The 18,519-nt window shown below is 41.8% G+C and overlaps 2 protein-coding genes across 3 annotated transcripts in view; both read right to left on the reverse strand.

The window, feature by feature from the left end:
* LOC142559098 (uncharacterized) overlaps positions 1–18,519 on the reverse strand; it is a 52,562-nt gene that overhangs the window by 5,949 nt on the left and 28,094 nt on the right. The window contains exon 2 of one of the 2 annotated variants that reach the window (XM_075670821.1): positions 6,958–7,189. In XM_075670821.1, the coding sequence (XP_075526936.1) occupies positions 6,958–7,013 (56 nt within the window). In that variant the 5' untranslated portion in view covers positions 7,014–7,189. Of the gene's footprint in view, positions 1–4,767; positions 4,832–6,957; positions 7,190–18,519 lie in introns of both variants that reach the window. The other variant, XM_075670822.1, reaches the window with a different exon arrangement.
* On the reverse strand, positions 9,183–11,511 carry Nxt1 (NTF2-related export protein 1). Its single transcript, XM_075670824.1, has one exon. It carries the CDS (start codon positions 11,330–11,332, stop codon positions 10,901–10,903), a length of 432 nt encoding a protein of 143 aa, XP_075526939.1. The 5' UTR covers positions 11,333–11,511; the 3' UTR covers positions 9,183–10,900.

Below are 18,519 nucleotides of genomic sequence, written 5' to 3' on the forward strand. Positions count from 1 at the left end.
ATGGTCGCTCGCCAGCACCACTGTGGGGCCTCAATGGATTGCAACGTGTTCGCTTGAGCGCAATCTCTCCGGAAAGTCTTGTCTCGTCGGTGTAGGATACCGAGCACTATGTGTATGGTTCTCTGTGGACCAAGTGTCTCACGTTTTCTTCTATATTCCTTCGGTAGCCACATTAGGTGCCTAAAGTAGGCATTTGATTGTGCTTTCCTTCAGATTTTTTTCATTTCAGTGCCCCCAACCCCACAGAAGAAAAGAAGCCATTGTTGCGGCACAGCGAATAGTCGCATGGTGAAAGTTCGATTTTGTTACTTCTTCTTTTGCGCAAAGTGATGAGCCATGGGACGCTTCAGTTGCCGGATACTCTTACTATATTATTGTGATAGCAATTATATGGACACTCCAGGCGAATTCCTGCGCTATGTATCCCGATCTGAATGAATTCCTGCCATCGCCGTCACCCTCATGTTCCATATACGACGATGGTGGCTTCTTGTGTGCGCAAGGGAGAAAAGCAGGGAGGAAGCACGCCACCTTCTGTCGCGCGCGATAAATCAGGGGGGGGGGGGGGTCAGGCCTTAGGATTCTGTGATCTGTGAATCTGTGATTGCTCAACATGTTTATTTGCCTTTTTTGATGCATTACATATAGTTACTTTTTCTTAGATACATAGATTTATTGGAGACATACATATCTTTAAATATCTTGTTGCGAGGTTTTGTGTATACATGCAGTGAAGTTTGTCTCCAGTGACACTTTTTTGTCCTTTATCAAGCTGTATCTTCACATTTGTATATTTCATTGTATCTTCACATTTCTAATGTATGAGGGTGAGTCAAATGAAAGTGAACGCCAACCCATCCCGCGCACTAATGGTTTGGTTCATTATCTGCAAGGCATGCACGTAGCACACAGGCATCTCTCATTTACAGCAGTGACACACAGGTGTGAGGATAAATGTTCTTTAATGCTGTCATACACTGGGTTGAACATGGTTGCATGACATAATGGACGCTCTAAAAGTTAAACAGCGTGGTGTCGTGAGGGTTTTGATAGCTGACGGTGTTTCCCGAAAAGAAATTAGTCGCCGTATGACTGCCGCGTACGTTGAACATTGCATTTCATTGGCCACTGTGAAGCGTTGGAGCAAACAATTCAAAGAAGGACGTGAAAGTTGCAAATGCGATCCAAGACCGGGCCAAAGCCATCACGCAATCACCCTCAACGCAATTGCAAAGGTTGAAGAGCTGATTAGAAAAGAACGGAGGATAAGCATCGAAAGGCGGGCAGAGCATGTGAACATCAGTCACGGTTGGGTTCACACCATAATTCATGAACATCTCAGTTATCGGCTCTTGTGTGTGCAGTGCTTGCCCAAGGTTTTGAACCACTGCTAGAAGACAGAGAGGTTTGACGCTGTCTTGACTCATCTGATCCGGTATCACAGGCGAGGGTGATGACTTCTTGTCTGCAATTGTGACTGGGGACAAATCATGGTGCCACTACTACGAGACTGAAACACGACGGCAAAGCTTACAATGGAAACATTAGAATTCACCATCCCAAAGAAAGCGAAGGCATTCATTTCCGCCGGAAACACATTTTTTTTCAATTGTCAGGGGCCGTTATTGATCAAATTTGCTAAACCTGTAGAGACTATGAATTGTTTCCAATATTGTAAAACGCCGGATCAGCTGCATGTCGCAATCAAGAACAAACGTCGTGAGAAATTGACAAATGGGGTCACTTTGCTCCACGACATTGCCCGTCCCCACGTCGCTGATGCAGTTAACACAAAACTGGCCAAGTTCAAGTGGAAAACGCTGCAACATCAGCCATAGATCTTAGACCCGTCGCCTTGCGACTTCCACATTTTGGGGCAATTGAAGAAACAGCTCAAGGGAACCAGATTCGTGTCGGACGATAATGTGAAAGAGTCAGTTAGAGACATTTTGAAGCAGCAACCCAAGGAGTTTTATGAGACAGGAATCACGCAACTCGTTAGGGAGTGGGACAAATGTCAAAATGGTCATGAAGACTACTTTTAAATAATGTATCTTGTTTGTCATGTATTCGCATTGGCTCACTTTTATTTGACTCGCCCTCGTATATCTTGCAGAACTCCTGCTTTCTACATGTGCTCTCTGTTGCAACTATAATTTCGCTGCATTTACTCACAATACACGACTGCTGACAGCTGCTCCTGCGCAATACATTGGAACAAAGGACAGCGTCATTGAGATTTTCCCCTGGCCGTTGCATTATTTGTACAAAAATGTAAACAAGGTTCTTGAATGACAAAGTTTCATTAACATATTTGTCCTCAACTTGCTCATTTCATAGCCTTTACATTTTTCATACCAGTGGCATGCACTGCTTTGCTGGTTTCGAACCGATATAGTTCTAAAGTTCGTGTTGTATTTTCTTTACTTATTAAATAGACAAAAAACATGGCAGCATTGATATCAGTTATTTCGGGTACAATTTTTAGGACATACGAGTATATTCTTTCATGAAAAAATACATATTTTACTTGTCTTGACATTGCGTAGCATTCAAGACTTTGTTTGCAGCATCTTTGGCAATGGCAATGCAGTTATTATTCGTATGTTTGATCCTTTGACAAATTCATAATGAGGAGGCCGAGCTGCAATGGTAGCCCCCCCCCCTGAACAAAATTTCTGACTACGCCACCGTCCAGGGACCATCTATGCATGCTGTGGCGACACCATGCTTTACTGTGGTCATACGAAAATGTGTATACATTATGATATATTCTACTTTAGACATAATAAAGTTTCTGAACACCAAGTAGTGTAATTGAGACATTAATTGTTGCACTTGTAATTGGTGTTCAGGGCCACTTGCCAACATGATGCAAAGTAAAAGAAAGCTATAATAACTGTTAACTTCCAAGCAGCAAATGAACATTGAAGAAGCTTTGGGTGAACCTGAATAGTCATTTTAAATTATAGAGTGAATTATACTGGTCTTCTGGCATTATGCTATGCATTCACTTTTATATTTTGGGTCCCTTTATTATGGCGCTTGTTATTGTTGTACTTATTTTTATGCCATTGTTCAGTCTTGCGAGGATAGCCACTGAAAAGCGAGGCTTAAAACAAGCAGCTATGCATCGTGAGTGTTCATTGAGGTCCTGAAATATTGTAATTTCTGATCTAGCATGAAACGAGTCCTTGAAAATGGTGTGTGCATTACAGAAACTGTAGGGTTATAAATTTACACTTGACAGCTGTCAAAGGGGAACAGTATCTTTTTGAATAGTGTCATCGCTATGTTTTTTAATATGTAGAGATTATTTTTTAATCTTGTTTATCTTAAGCATTCAACTCTTATTTGCTGGTTTTACTCTAAATGAGTGCTTTTTTTTTGCTTTTTTTGACTGGTGCAGAGTCTTCAAAAGCCACTGGGCCTGCCACCAGCTGACGTGCCTTGCATATATATGCTAAGCATGGCATGTCATTCATTACCTATGTATAAATTTAGTCACAATCAATGCAAGCTAAGCAGATGTACATAATTTGCAATAAAAATTTGGATTTTGTTGATTTTCTTGCTGCTTAAACATTGTTATAAAATGCTGGTTATAAAAAAGGCATTTTACGTTATATTTACAAGATGTCTTTTTAGTGTGCCTCATTCAACACCCTTGTGTGCTACATGTATTTTTTTTGTGTTAGAAGTAGCCAAATTTCTAAAGTGCTGTTCACTTGCAAAGTGTTATGCTGTTGCAAGACTATTCATTCGTGGAGAATTTCATTTTGGTGCAGAAGTAACATGGCTGCCTTATGTACACGTTTGTGTGTCATACACAGGCTCTCAATGTTATACCTTCAGAGATTGTATTCCAAACTGTGGAATCTATGCAGGCGCTTTCAATAATGTATGCCTTTGCAAAAGTATGCATTTAGCCCATAATACTGAATGATTTTCAGATTAGCAGCTTTTCGCGTTTTAATTTTGAAGTTAGAACCAGTCGTATTGAATAGATGTACATTTACTAGAAATCCAGGATCATGACACTGGTTCCAAGAAAAGCATGCCAGTATCAGTGATATGCGTAAGTGCATGATTAACATAGTTAACCTTTTTTTTCTTACAGTGCAAATCACATACTGGGTGTTTCAGCTAACACTTTCACAAATTTTTAAAAATTGCCTGTGGCAAATAGCACAATTCTAGTCATTTAGCTGGTCTATTCGAAGAGTTTTTCTCAAGTGGATATGCATTGCAGTCTCACCTGTCGGAATTTCTAAATTACAGAAGTGCCATAAAGCAATTAGTTTAAAACTTAAGTGAATTTTTGTTAATTAGTCAATTCTGCATTTCAATTTCTTCTGCAAGTAATGCTCACCTCTTCAAGTAGACCAGCTCATGGATTAGAATTCTGCTATCTGACCCAGGAAATTAAAAAAAAGTTTGAATGTGTTCACTGAAACACCCTGTATTTTCTCTGGCAAGCTAAATAAGCCTTCATACGCGAGCTCTACACATAGTCTAATGAACAGCTTGCCAAGACTCCCCCAAGACGAATACAGAGGGAGCATTAGCTTGGCTTCAGGAGTGCTTGCGGAGTTATAGGGCTATTGCTCAGCTTGTACCAACCGGATTGTAGACAACCTTCTGGCTTGAACAAGCCCAAATATAGATGTCTTCTGGATGGGTTTGTGCTATCTGGGTGTTGACTAGACCTGACTGGTTTCTTGCCTTGTCAGTGTTGGAAAGACAGCAGCTCACCAGGTGTCCTACCTTGCCGCACTTGTGGCACTTGGTGTTGATGTGCTTAAAATCCGGTGGCTTGTGGTCGTGTCCTCTAGAGCCAGAATCACGATCGGTCATATGTGGCGGATTCCATTGTTGGAATACATCTCTCACACAGCGTGTGGGCACCAGAGTGGTGCGGACACTTGAGTGCAGTGGAAACGCAGTCGCGCTGGTGGTGTGGCACCATCTTACCATGCACAGCACAAGGCAAAATAATTTTGTTCTAGAGGGATCACAACCACAATGAAAGGACACCTTGGGCACAGTCGTGTAGCCATGCACCAAGTGACAGTCATGCAATTACCATATAATTTCAAGTAAAAGTCTGTATAATTTCAAGTAAAAGTCTGATTACTTAACAAATGCAATAGAATCCATACAAAATCGTAGCGTGCGTTTCATTCTTACTAACTATTCTCAGACATCAAGCGTAACATCTATGAAGGCTACTTTAAACCTCCCTCTCCTCTCATCCCATAGGAAGTTAGCACGCTTATCACTGCTGCACAAAATTTATTATTACAATTCGGAATTAAAAAGTGACCTTTTGTCCGAACCTGCATATATGCAAAAAAAGAAGTGAGGCGTGCAGACAGGACACAAGAGTAGAGAAGTGGACAACACGGCGTTCGTGTTGTCCACTTCTCTACTCTTGTGTGCTGTCTGCACGCCCCACTTCTTTTTTGCATAATGAACCCTTACCAACTAGCTCAGCTTTCTGTCGTTCTAAGCTGCATATATGTCCTCTCGTACTGACCATCGGCATAAATTGAGCGTTCCACACTGTCGCACGAACCTATTTTTTTATTCATTTATTCCTAAACCTACCAATGAATGGAATCATCTGCCTGCCTCAATTGTTAACATAACCGATACATCTGCTTTTAGAACTACTATTGAAGAATACTTTTGTTAATCCGCACTTTCACATTTTTTTTATTATTATACCCTGTTATCTGCACATGCTCTGTATTTCGTTCCACTCCCTTCTGTAACACCTTCGGGCCTTGAAGGTACAATAAGTAAATGAATGAACTGTGTATGGATCACACCCCCAGCTTGACAGCCCAAAATCTGTATAAAAAATTTCTAACCAAGAAGCCTCCATGGTAGCATGCAAGTCGCTGGTGTCATATTTGTGATTAGTTTTCACAGCCAACTCGGCCAGCTCTTTCAGCTCATCTGGATCAGCTGCCGGGAGTCCACAATGAAGAGGAAGCATTTGATGGTGTATGATGCTGTATTTAAGCTCAAGGTTGTCGTGCACCCTGAGTAGCATGGCAAATGAGTAGCTGGTCACAACTTTGGCATTTACAAGTGCGTTTGTCGGAGGCTGAAGCACAAAGAGAAGCCTGCTGCAACAAAAGAAATCGTGGGAAAGCATGCAAGTGCACAGAGCTTGAAGTCAGAATTACCAATGGCTCTACCTTGTGTAAGGGCCATACCTTGTAAAAATTGTTCTGAAAAAAGAAGTTCAGCCCTTACACGAGTCGATATGGTATACACTTAAGATTCAGTTCACCTTTTGCAGTATCATAAAAATTACAAGCTAACACATCACAACAAGGAACCACTAGAGTGCTAGATTCAAGTCTTGCTGTGACTACTTCATTTGTTTACAATGATGCCAAATGCTTTTGCGGTGTGCTTGAGATGTAAAGTATGAGTACGTGCATGTGGCAACAACATTGAAATGATTGTGGTGAACAGAGGGTGTGATGATCAGACTCTACCCCTTGCAGATGTGAAAAGATGACGTGCACCCTCCCCAACTTCAAGGAAGTAGGCTTCCTTGAAGAATCGTCACACCATTGTCATCATACACGTCATCATCCCATTGTCCTCATGCTGTTGTCATGCCACCGTCTTCACTGCATTGTCATCATACAGTCATTGGGCTGCCATTGCGGTTGTCCCATTGTAATGAATGTAACTTCAACATTCCACTCTTGTCATGTCGTCGTCATCACGCTGTCATTTCACCATCGTCATCACTTCAAGATTGTCGTGTTGTTGTTGTCATACCACCTTCACCAATCTATCAACATCATTCCTTGTTCGTCATTCTATTGTAATCATGCTGTCATCATTCAATTGAGATAATGCTACCATTGTCATGCCATTGTCCTAATTACATCATCGTCACACAAACAATATCATGCATCCGTTATCTACCATTGTTGTATTGTCATCATTATGCCATTGTAATTATTAAAGAATCGACATCTCATTGTTGTGATCCCGTCTTCGATGTATGGCTTTGTTGTTCCATCGATATCATTCCTTCTTCATCATTTCATCTCACTGTATCGGCATCATACAGTCGTCATTCATCCATACTCATGGCCGATCTTTTCAAGAAAGTGCCATAGCAAAGTGGGATGATATCAAAGTATGTGGCATATAGCTGAAACAAGGAAAATCTCAGAATTACTACTACATGTGTTGAATAGATGTGACTTCAGGAATTTGGTATGACACTACATTGCTCGATTGCTTTTCATATTATTGACAGTCATTGTGAGACTAGTTTTGCCGTAATTTTTTCACTCTGAAAAAAAAAAAACTAAGATATCTACGATCTATTCAAATGTTTACAATAACCATCCTATAAAGGAATCTAGTGACACAAAATTTCTTGATGTTCTGATTGACAGACATTTAAAATTAGCCATCAAATGCACTCTGTAGTTCATAAGGCTTCATATGGTTTGCATGAGCTATCAAACTTACAGGTGCTTCAATTTTGAACAGCCTTGATAATAACCAAATGCTACTAAGAACATTGCATAGATTCCTGAAAAAAATTGAAGCAATCACTTAACAGTGTGTAACAATTTGTACGCATCTATCAACATACCCTTATGTTTTTCCTTAAAAATACTATTTATGTTGTAAAAAGAAAATTGTTGCAAGTTATCTTGTGTGTATAAATTTCACTGCGACTGTGCCTCCTTGTTTTGCTACTCTTGTCTTGCGTGATTATGCTATAGAAATATCAGCTACCATAAATACGTTTTTTTCTTAACAAATGCTAGGGACCCAACTAATTGGTTGGGGCCCAGAAGTGTTTACTGACTTGTGTTAATGAATTTTCAAGCTTCCTATAACTTTTGTCACACACCAAATGGGCCAGCTAATTTGGCAAACATTACAAGCTTCAGGGCAGCTATGCTTTGTGTTAGTCTTGTTATGAAAGGATAGAAGTACTTCTTGCATTGCACCACAAACATGTTTTCCTGTCGAGTTGGCAGCTTTTGGCTCTGGGAGAGTAAACCAGACCTCTCAAGTTTGTACTCATTTTCTCAGCGATCCAAAGTTGCATTGAGTCAGTATTGAGTAGTGGCATGAGCAGAGTGCACAATGGCTAACTTTAAACTCCTTTTCTGGTTGTATCTGTTGCATGATTGTTTTGATTAGTTGCTATGCTTTGTCTTCTGTTGCAAAATACCCAATAAAAAAACTGAATCTGTACCACACAGTCTGCTCACTTTTCTAATCTGGCAAGGGCTTTGTTCCTCACCCATCTTGAATTTCCAATCTTAGCACAGTCTAACGTTAGAAGCATGCAGTCAGTTATCCAATGGCAGACTTTTAATATTTGAATCTGATAATACTGTATCAATTTCTAATCCATTCAATACTGCACCAAAAGGGCATTTGTAGCATTGTGTCCCTCTATTGTTTTCAAATGATGCTTCAGATGCTGCTCATTGCAACCATGGATGAAGGAAAAAAATGTGGTAGGGAGCACATCAGTCAGTTAGCCTCAGCAAGCCAACCTTCTCCGATATTGCCATTCTTCTTTGGGGTTCATATGCACCTTGCGTATTGGGAAGTAGGCCCTCCTTAGTTGCCTGACCTTTCAAGGCATTGTTTAGTTTGCGGCAGCTCTTAGTGACGTTCGCATTACTATCAACCCTTACCGCGTACTTTCCGCTCTACTCTCCACTGTACTCTGTGTGCGCTTGGCAGCTAGGCATTACCATTTACGTAGTTAGGGCTTATTTCCCATGAGCCTTTCCTTTACATTTCCTATGACTAGGCATCAAGATTGTCACGTGATGCTCCCGCCTAGTCTTTTTACTTCCTCCGTGATCATAATTACCACCAGCAGCATCGCTGTGCAAAAGAGCTAGCAATGGCCTTACAGTGGCTGCATTTTGTAGTGGTTGCAAACTGCATAAACTTTATCTTAATCATTGCAGCTCACAGTGTCAGTGGTGTAAGCTGTGTAACAGATTGGTTTAAGAAATCATAGCATGTACCCAGCAACAAGCATATCCTCTTTTAGAATCTTTAAACCAGCCAATGCACCAACAGATTAGGAGAAGCCACCAGTACTGCACATGACATATAACATTGAATAATATCTGCACCAATCTGAAAGAATTCAAGTGTTAAGATGGAAAAAATTTATATAATAAGTTGCACTAACATTGCACATAAGTGTGAGTGCAACATGCCAAAAGATGTTCATATTGCAAGCACTTCTGCCTGCTTGAATACTGAGCTGAAAAGAGCTCAAACACTGTCAACTACTCGTCCATATGATCTTGCATCATAAGCATACACTAAGTTGCAATGGCTTGGAATGGTAGCATACTAGGAGCCTTTGGTTAACTATTCATTAAACAGAATGCAGCAAAATGCAACTTGGCAAGGACAGCCCTCAAAAATGCTTGAAACTTTAGCCCACTTTCCAGTTCTAGAAAGCTACCTAGAATGCTGCCACAGAGTGCAACATGTTTCCTGTCTACTGCAAAGACTAGCAGTCACCTTACATGCACACCGTTTGGAGAAATGCGCGATCGTGCCCTTGTTTGACTGTAGGCTGTTTAGAGGGCCTGCTGTTGCATCCACAGCATTACAGACCTCAGGAGAGTGACGAGTACTGTGACTCAATCTGCAGAGTTTGAGAGCACTGGTGATGCAATAGGGAGGTTGCATGTGATGTCACAGATACTGAGTCTTCTTAGGAGCCATTGGTGATAACAGATTGGATTAAACTTTTCACTATGCTAGTGATATTATTCTAACATGTTGGTCACAATGTCAATGCAAGATTTGGTGCAGGTAGTGCAGAAAAAAAGGGGGGGGGGGCAAAAATGACAGACTATGACACACTTAGCACGTTGGATGAGTTGGTACTATACAATTTGGTGTAGGTACATGACGAAAGAAAGAGATGAGAACACGGATAGCGCTTCATACATACCGGTATGCGTGTTCCTGTCTCTTTCTTTCATCGTCTGCCTACACCAAATTGTACTGCACCAACTTGTCCAGAACATGACATCATTGCAAGCCCCTTACAGAAGGTGCACCAGATTGCTTGGAATAAGGTTTTGGCAAAATCTATAGTGCCTTCGGCATGTGATGAACATGTGCATGGTGATAAAAAAAAAACAGTAGAGAAAAGATCATGTAGTATGTGCGCCACATGTTCACTTAAAATGGTCATTCAAAGCTATCACGATGGAAGCAGTCATGCTTATCCTTGAGATAGAGACCAAGTGCTCATAGAGAGCCTGAGTCACTTGTCCTGGGAGCAAATCCCAATGACGACTGCTACTCGCAACTGCTGTGAAAATAAGCTTTGGCAGCTGAAAGACAGACCACCGAGATTTGCAGCGTGGGTACTTTCTAACTACCGGCCTTGGAGTTTTAAGCATGCCGCTTTTTCTGCTGACTTAACTCTTCAATGTTTGTCTCTATACCTTGCCTTGAACCTTAGCTGGCATTATAAGTTGACAAAAAATTGCATGGGTTTCGACAATATCAGTACAACAGTTCGGCTGACAATGAAACTGTGTGAGGACCCCTTGAAAGCTTTCACACAAGATAGAAGTAACCTGTAATGTAGTAATGCCCTAGAAATTGGTGGATGAGCCAACATTGGTTTTTCACCATATGTACCGGCTAGTTCCATATTTCACAATGACACAAAGTCGTGATAAACAGCTTTGTGGACAGAAACTGTTTTTACTTTAAAAACGTATGGTCGTATGAGACATTGAAGATGGATACATCACGCAGAAGTACACATAATGCAAATGACGAATGCAGCTACAGATTGTGCATTTTCTGCCGTGGACAACACGCACAGTCCGCCCAGTCACACCGGTGCAGGTTCCAGAAAACGAAACGTGTCCACAACAATCTTCCACACCGTGCCTTGAGCCGTCAGCACAAAGGATTCCGTGTAGGGCACCCAGCGCTTGCCTGAAAACTTGATCTGGCCAGCAGTTACAACATGTATCGTTGTCTGGCCTTGGACGAATTCACCACGAAAGGGCTGTGCATCAGCGCAAATGAGATCAGTCTCGCACGACGGAAGCGATTCGTAGAACTTGCTGATAGCTTCCTTGGTGCTGTGCGGGTTGCCATTCCATACCAAGTTTGCGGTGTCAAGGAAGAGGTTGCCGAGCAGGTGTCGCCGTTTCTCAAGGGTCTCGTAGAAGAGCCTAGCGAAATCTTCTCCGGCTTTAGCCGCCTCGTCGTCTTGCTGCTGGTGAAAGCGTGCATCTGAGCTTTTCATTGCTGCCATAACGGTAAATGAATGATGCTACGCGCGCACGACTCTCGCAGCTTCAACTGTATCGACAAACAACACACCCACAGGTTCCTCGCCGTCCCACCTGCAGCATGTACGGGCTATGCATGAACGCGCATGGAGCATGCCTATGCTGAGGAGACTCTGGAGACCCCATCGCCCATCGGGTCCCACGTCTCGGAGGCGATTCCGGCAGCGACTGCAGCGCCAGCGAACGAAGAATCGGTGGTGCAATTGAGAACGGGAAAAAACAAAGGAAGTTGATTTCCTTCCTCTATAGAGTTTGCACTCTTTGGAGTGTATATTTGGCACACAACGATAATCATCATCTGTTTTGCCTGTATTTTCTTTTTTACCCGCCGTGGTTGCTCAGTGGCTATGGTGTTGGGCTGCTGAGCACGAGGTCGCGGGATCGAATCCCGGCCACGGCGGCCGCATTTCGATGAGGGCGAAATGCGAAAACACCCGTGTGCTTAGATTTAGGTGCACGTTAAAGAACCCCAGGTGGTCGAAATTTCTGGAGTCCTCCACTACGGCGTGCCTCATAATCAGAAAGTGGTTTTGGCACGTAAAACCCCATAATTCTTTCTATTTTCTTTCTTGAAAACCCCGCGCCCGCTACTTTCCTGTAGGGAATGCTATGTCATGCTGATAACGCGCATGCCATTCGTTACTGGAAAGTACCGGGCTTGCCGTGTTAAAGAAAGGAAATGCGGACAAGACAGATGACGATTGTCGTTGCGTGGCAAAAGGGTGTAATTTTGCTTAAAGGGGCCCTGAACCACTTTTTATCAAGGTGGAGAAAGACATTTGAAGTGAAGGTAGGCTATTTCAGAACCACTTTGTCGCAAAAAGTAGTTCACTGCTTTCAGCAGAAGCGGAGTTATCGGCAATCAAACACGGCCTCAGCTGTGCTCCGCTTCCTCCTCCAATGCCTTGCACTGCGAACGTTACGACGGAGACGTCACCATGGCGCGCAGTTCAAATGTCCAATTTGGTGCCTATGCCGCACTAAACGTAAGCCAAACGCGGCTGTCCTCAGAGAGCCGCAATGCGCTTAGCCATAGAGCTACTTAAGGTCCCTTCAGAGCCACTGGACTCGTGGCGGCACCTCGCGGCGGCCGCGGTGTAGCCTAGCGCAGCGACCAATAGCAGCCGCGTATTGGAATGTGCTTTATGACGAAATAAAGCGCCCAGAAAAGAGCGAGGATCATGGGGTTTTCGAAAGGCCGGCGCTGGGTGCACGCACGTGGCAGCAGACGACCCCAAGTGGGGTTCGCTGCTGCCACGCATGATGACGTCACAAAAAAAAAAGTTTAATATAAGAGACATGAAACGCTAATATTTTGGTTTTATTGTTAATTATACTGCGTTTAAATAGATAAGTCGTTTTACTTGACGCCGTGTTTTAAAATCGAAAATGACTGTCGGCGTTTACACGCGCGTGCACGCAGTGGGGAATCGCTGTGGTTCCTAGTGGCCGTGTTGTGCGTGCTTAGTACTGTGTAGGATCTGCTAGTACGAATAACGTTGCTGTTACGAAGATAGGCAAGCTTTCAAGGAACTGTACTGTATCCATGAAGTGGCACTACATATCGCCTGCTATCGATTGGGGGTTTCGAAGAGTCGTGGTGGCACTGCGCCGCCGACTGCATGGTGCCGGCACAGATAATTCGTGTATTGCGGCGTGTGTTGCTCGTTTTAGTTGTGAGTGCGTCTTCTGATAAAACTGGATGCCATTTTGCGCTTAAACACTACGTAGAGACATTGCTCACGATCCACTGCTCGAAAATGCATAAGTCGCACACCAGTATGCATTGACGGTCGATATAGCATGCATATATACGTTTCCTCGCTATCTTTCTGTAACCAAGGGACCTTGCAAAATAGGAAAGCATTTTGTCGATGAACAAATTTCAATCATGCATTTCGTGCCTTTTTGGGCACGCAGAATCCTAGTAATTCGGGCAAGCCCACGGTCAGATACCGTGAGAATTGTGCACAAAATACAAGTACCATACGGGTAAGGAGTGGATGACACCACCATCATCCGTCTGTTTTCTGCGCAACTAATATGAATTGTGACCATTTGGCCCATATTTCAGTTCTGGTGTCAGCAAGTGTTCGTGACGAATTTTGAAGTGCGTGACATGTATACATCACAGTTGACTGCAGTGTAGGTTGCTATTAGGTTTTCGTGCACTGAGACAGAAAATTATTTGTAGAAGAGATACTGATGCGATGGCTTTTTCTTTTTTTTTTTTTGGAATAGTGATTGTCATTATATAACATGAATGAGAATGCAATACCACTTCACTCTCTGCGCGTGTAAACGTAGTTTTAATATTTTCCGAGCGTGATATATATATGTCATCGTACCTTCTGTCGTAAATTATTTTCTGTGAATGATACCCATTCATCAGCCATGTCTTCATTAAATTTGCAGTATTTGGGGTTAATAAACATTTAACCCTTGAAAACAAGTCTTATTTGTTGTCCTTTCAACTTTACAACGTCGAATATTAGAACACAAATGCAAGAAAAGAGATATACACTGAGGTAGTGTTTGTCATCTTTCTTGTTTTTTTTATTGTTCTGCACAATGTTTTCTTAATTATCACGCAAGACCAACTAGCCGGTTCTCATAGAGCATGCTTAGCTGCAACGAAATATTAAAAAAAAAGTTATTGAGCCCTTTGATGAACAACTTCTGCTATAAGAAAAAGAAAGGGGAAAGAAAGAAGGAAAATTTCATCTATAAAGTGACCTCTCTCAATGTAATTAGAAAGTAGGATTCAGGTACTGAATTAATTGCATCAAAATCATATTTTTCTGGTACACAAGCAAGTGTTCATTGCCAGACCTGTCTGTAATTCACATATTTCCTGCATGACATATACCACAATGACGTGGTCACTCAGACAGTGTATGTGCATTAAATACAATGTTAAGGCTATTACACAGCAGTAAATATTAAGAATGACCTCTGTTATCATTATGTGGCACATTGTACTCATACTTCTAAAATGTGTAATCACTAATAAAGTTAAAAAATGGCCAGGCTTAGCTTGGTTAAGCCAAGAAAGCGTTGCATATTGTGTTGGGGCCCAGCTTTTCCTCCAGCTGTCGTGACGTCACGTCACGTGGTTGCGCTAAAGGTCAATGGTGGCTGCCCGGCCGCGCCCAAGGGCTGAACTGAGTGATTGCAATATGCAATGCATAAAACTCTAGTGTAGGGGTATGAGCCACCATAGTGGTTCATACCCCCAATGGTGGCTGCCCGGCCGCGCCCAAGGGCTCAACTGAGTGATTGCAACATGCAACGCATAAAAGAAAGAAAAGTATAATCCACATCTGGCAGTGCTCCTAGTGATCTTAAAGGGGCCCTCAAACCATTTTCCAACGAATCATAGGATGGCCTCATTATTAAAGGACATATCAGGAATCTCTTGCCACAAAATTTGTTCAAATCCTTCACATATTAGTGGAGTTAACGCATCGATACATGGCTTTCTCTCTCTTTTCATCTCGGCTAGCAAGCTGGAAGCTACACAGAGAAGAAGCCTAGAGGAAAAAGCCGTGCCCTAAAGTTGAGTGTCTCAGTAGTGAAAGGGCTTGCTGTGGCACCCTATAGCGGCTGCCCTAGTCTATGCCATGCAAAATGCCACTATCCTCTTGTACACCACATGTAGACCGGCAGTGCAAAGAATAAATTATTTTCCTCTGTTTTTGAGGTGTCATACATGTATAGGTTTTAACTAAAAATAATCAGTAATGTATTTCTGAGAATGCTCTCGCAATCCCAAAATCAGCCAATATGAAGTGCTGGTGGGATCAGCCGCTTGCACTGACGTTGCTTGATGACAGTGCAAATGCAAGAGCAACCTATCTTTTGCTGTCTTTGACATGAGATTTTAAATTTCCTGCTGTGTGCAATGTTATAATACTTGGCTCACATTTTAACAACAGCCTTTACAACAGATTGGCAATATTTTTTTGCTATTGATACGGAACAGTTGTGTGGTTGCACTGAACAAGATGAAGACGACATCTTCCCGATTGATAAAGGGTCACCATCATAGGCTTATGTGTAAATATATTGTAAATAGCCTAATGCATCAGCTACACATAACACTATGTTTAAAAAGTCTCAAGACCCCATTAGATGATCACTTCATCTGGAAGTTTAAAGTCATCAATTGAAATGCGGCCAGCCCTAACAATTTCAGGAGGATCCGATAAACATGAAAATTGTCTGCAAGATAATTAGATGCATTAATGTTAACAGAAAAAATAAAGAATTCGGGAAAAGCTGCAATGAGCAAGCCTGCTTGTTACTGGAAAGATCGCATATAAAAAAGACTGGGGAGCACTGTGCTAGTGGGCTTTCCATTTCTATGTATGAAAAAGAAATCGGAGTCCTCAAGGCATACATCAAGTAATCAAATCCTTTTTTTTTCTCTTTCTAATAACGTGTCTGCCCATGTGCATATCATATACATATTTCATGACGACATTGTGGAATAAACAGCTTACATTGGTGCTTGTCCCATGTCTACCCTTTTATTTCATGCCATGCCTGCTTTTTGCATTCATAAATCACGTCATATATGCACAGATGTGTGCATACTTGGTCAGCATACAAGGCTTATATCACCTCGTTTTCTGTTTCTTTCATTCGGCACAGAGAGTGTTCGTGTATATATTGGCAAATATACCCGCTGAGATAGCGACTAATTCAACAGTAGCCTGCAATCAGCCACGTGAAACCCAGGAAAGCAGGCAAAGAAAGATTCTTTTTAAAAGTCCAAAAAAATAAAGTTCTAGCAGCATCAGTGCTTGAACTTAATAAAGCGGTCAAGCACATGCACTGTAGGAAGAGCAGATTATGAGTGAAAACATTTGCTTTATTTGATAAATCGAATGAACTAACATTTTTTTTTTGCATAGTTATTAGGTATACACTTTAATCTGTACAAAGCATCAAGCTTGAGATTGGTGAAAAATAAAAGTATTGTAAATGTAATCACTCTCTATTATGAATAGAACATTTAAACAATAAATTTGCACACCATCACAAGGTATTGAAATAACATAACTAATTCACATACACCAATGCCTGTCCTATAAAATTTTAATTGCTTGATGTTCGTAATTTGATTGTATTTAGAACCTTACAGTGGGCTTTTTATGTAGTAACCAGGCTCAACAGATCATTTTCATATTGATCATCAGCCTATTTTTATGTACACTGCACGACGAAGGCCTCTCGCACCAACCTCCAATTACCCCTATCTTGCGTTCGCTGATTCCAATTTGCGCTTGCCAATTTCCTTATTTCATCACCCCGCCTAGTTTTATGCTGTCCTCAACTGTGCTTCACTGCCCTTGGCATCCAATCAGTAACTCTAATGCTCCACTGGTTACCTACTTTATGTATTACATGGCCGGCCCAGCTCCATTGCTTTCTCTGAATGCGAACTAAAATATTGGCTATCCCCCTTTGCTGTCTGATCCCGACCTCTCTCTTCCAATCTCTTAACGTTATGCCTAACATTTTTCATTCCACCTCTCTTTTCATGGTGCGTAAGTTGTTCTAGAGCTTCTCTTTAACCTCAAAGTTTGTCCCATATGTTAGCACCAATACAATGCAATGATTGTACACTTTTCAATGGAAGTAGTAAGCTCCCAGTCAGGGTTTGGTAATGCCTGCTGTATGCACTCCAACCCATTTTTATTCTGTAAATTTCCTTCTCATGATCAGGGTCGCCTGTGAGTAATTGACCTGGATAAACGTACTCCTGTACAAACTCCAGAGGCTTACTGGCGATCATGAATTCTTGTTCCCTTGCCAGGCTGTTGAACCCAACCTGTCTTCTACCGATTAATCTTCAACCCCACTCTTACACTTTCTTGGTTATGTCTTCAATCATTGGTTGTAATTCATCTGCGGTGTTGCTGAACAGGACAATGTCTTCTGCAAGGGAAAGGTTGCCGAGATATTTGCTGTTGATCCTCACTCCTAAGCCTTCCTAGTCTAATAGCTTGAATACTTCTTCTAACCATGCAGTGAATAGCACTGGAGATATTGCATCTCCTTGCCTGACCCCTTTCTTGATAGGTAACTTTCTACTTTTCTTCTGGAGAACGAAGGTAGCTGTTGAATATTTGTAGATATTTCCCAAGATATTCACATATGCCTCCTGTACTTCTTGATTACATAATGTCTCTATGACTGCTGGTGTCTCTACCGAATCAAATGCCTTTTCATAATCTATGAAAGCCATCTACAGGGGTTGATTATACTCTGCAGATTTCTTGATTACCTGATGGATGGCATGGATGTGATCCATTGTAGAATATCCCTTCCTGAAGCCAGCCTGTTCTCTTGGATCTCCATCCTAAGGATCTCCACAAATGATCCTGAAAAGTGCTCCATGTGAAACACCAAAAGATGTTCTATGGTGCACCAACTAGGCCTTTCTTTAGATGTCATTGGGACATTAGTCAGATGTTGAATCCTGGCATAGTCTTGATGTTAATAATCACTTGTTTGTTGATGCTACAGTCCCTGTAGCTCTCCAGGCATGCAATGTGTCATAGAGTCACTGTGAAACTTTCAATGCTTTATTGCAACTGCTTATAATACAATGTGTCAATTAGTACCTCCAGCAAAAAATAATGAATCTATCCCTACTTTACAAACCCTAGACAATCTTCCAATAAAGATCTCTATTGGTCTCATATGAAATCCAATAGGAAAACCTACAAGTCCCATATGGCCAAGTGTACAGGTCCTATAAATATTCTTGCCGGTGCTGTGCCAGGGCAGTACAATGTTCTATAACACAAATAAAATGTGTGATAGTGATACAAGCAGTGATATGAACTTGTATTGGACAAATAAACTGCTTTATAGATCCCAATAGATGCAATAGAATTAGTGATCATAACATAAACTTGTATAGGTAGCAGTGCTCGGCAAGAAGCAAACCAAGCGGACGCGCCCAACATAGAGAATGGAGGCACAGAAGGTGTCGCTTTAATAAAGCAATTATATGCATTCCAAGCTGCATATTCGTTGTACTGTAGATGTTGGTACAATTTGTTGTTTCACTGTGTAATTTCCTAGAGATCAGAGCTGGCTGCTAGCACATCTGTAAGAATGTACAGATGGGGCT

Source organism: Dermacentor variabilis, chromosome 1 (assembly GCF_050947875.1).
Source record: "Dermacentor variabilis isolate Ectoservices chromosome 1, ASM5094787v1, whole genome shotgun sequence".
Lineage (NCBI taxonomy): Eukaryota > Metazoa > Arthropoda > Arachnida > Ixodida > Ixodidae > Dermacentor > Dermacentor variabilis.

What these genes read in the sequence shown, in the direction of transcription:
- Nxt1 (XM_075670824.1), bottom strand. Translation starts at nt 11,332, where the DNA reads ATGGCAGCAATGAAAAGCTCAGATGCACGCTTTCACCAGCAGCAAGAC.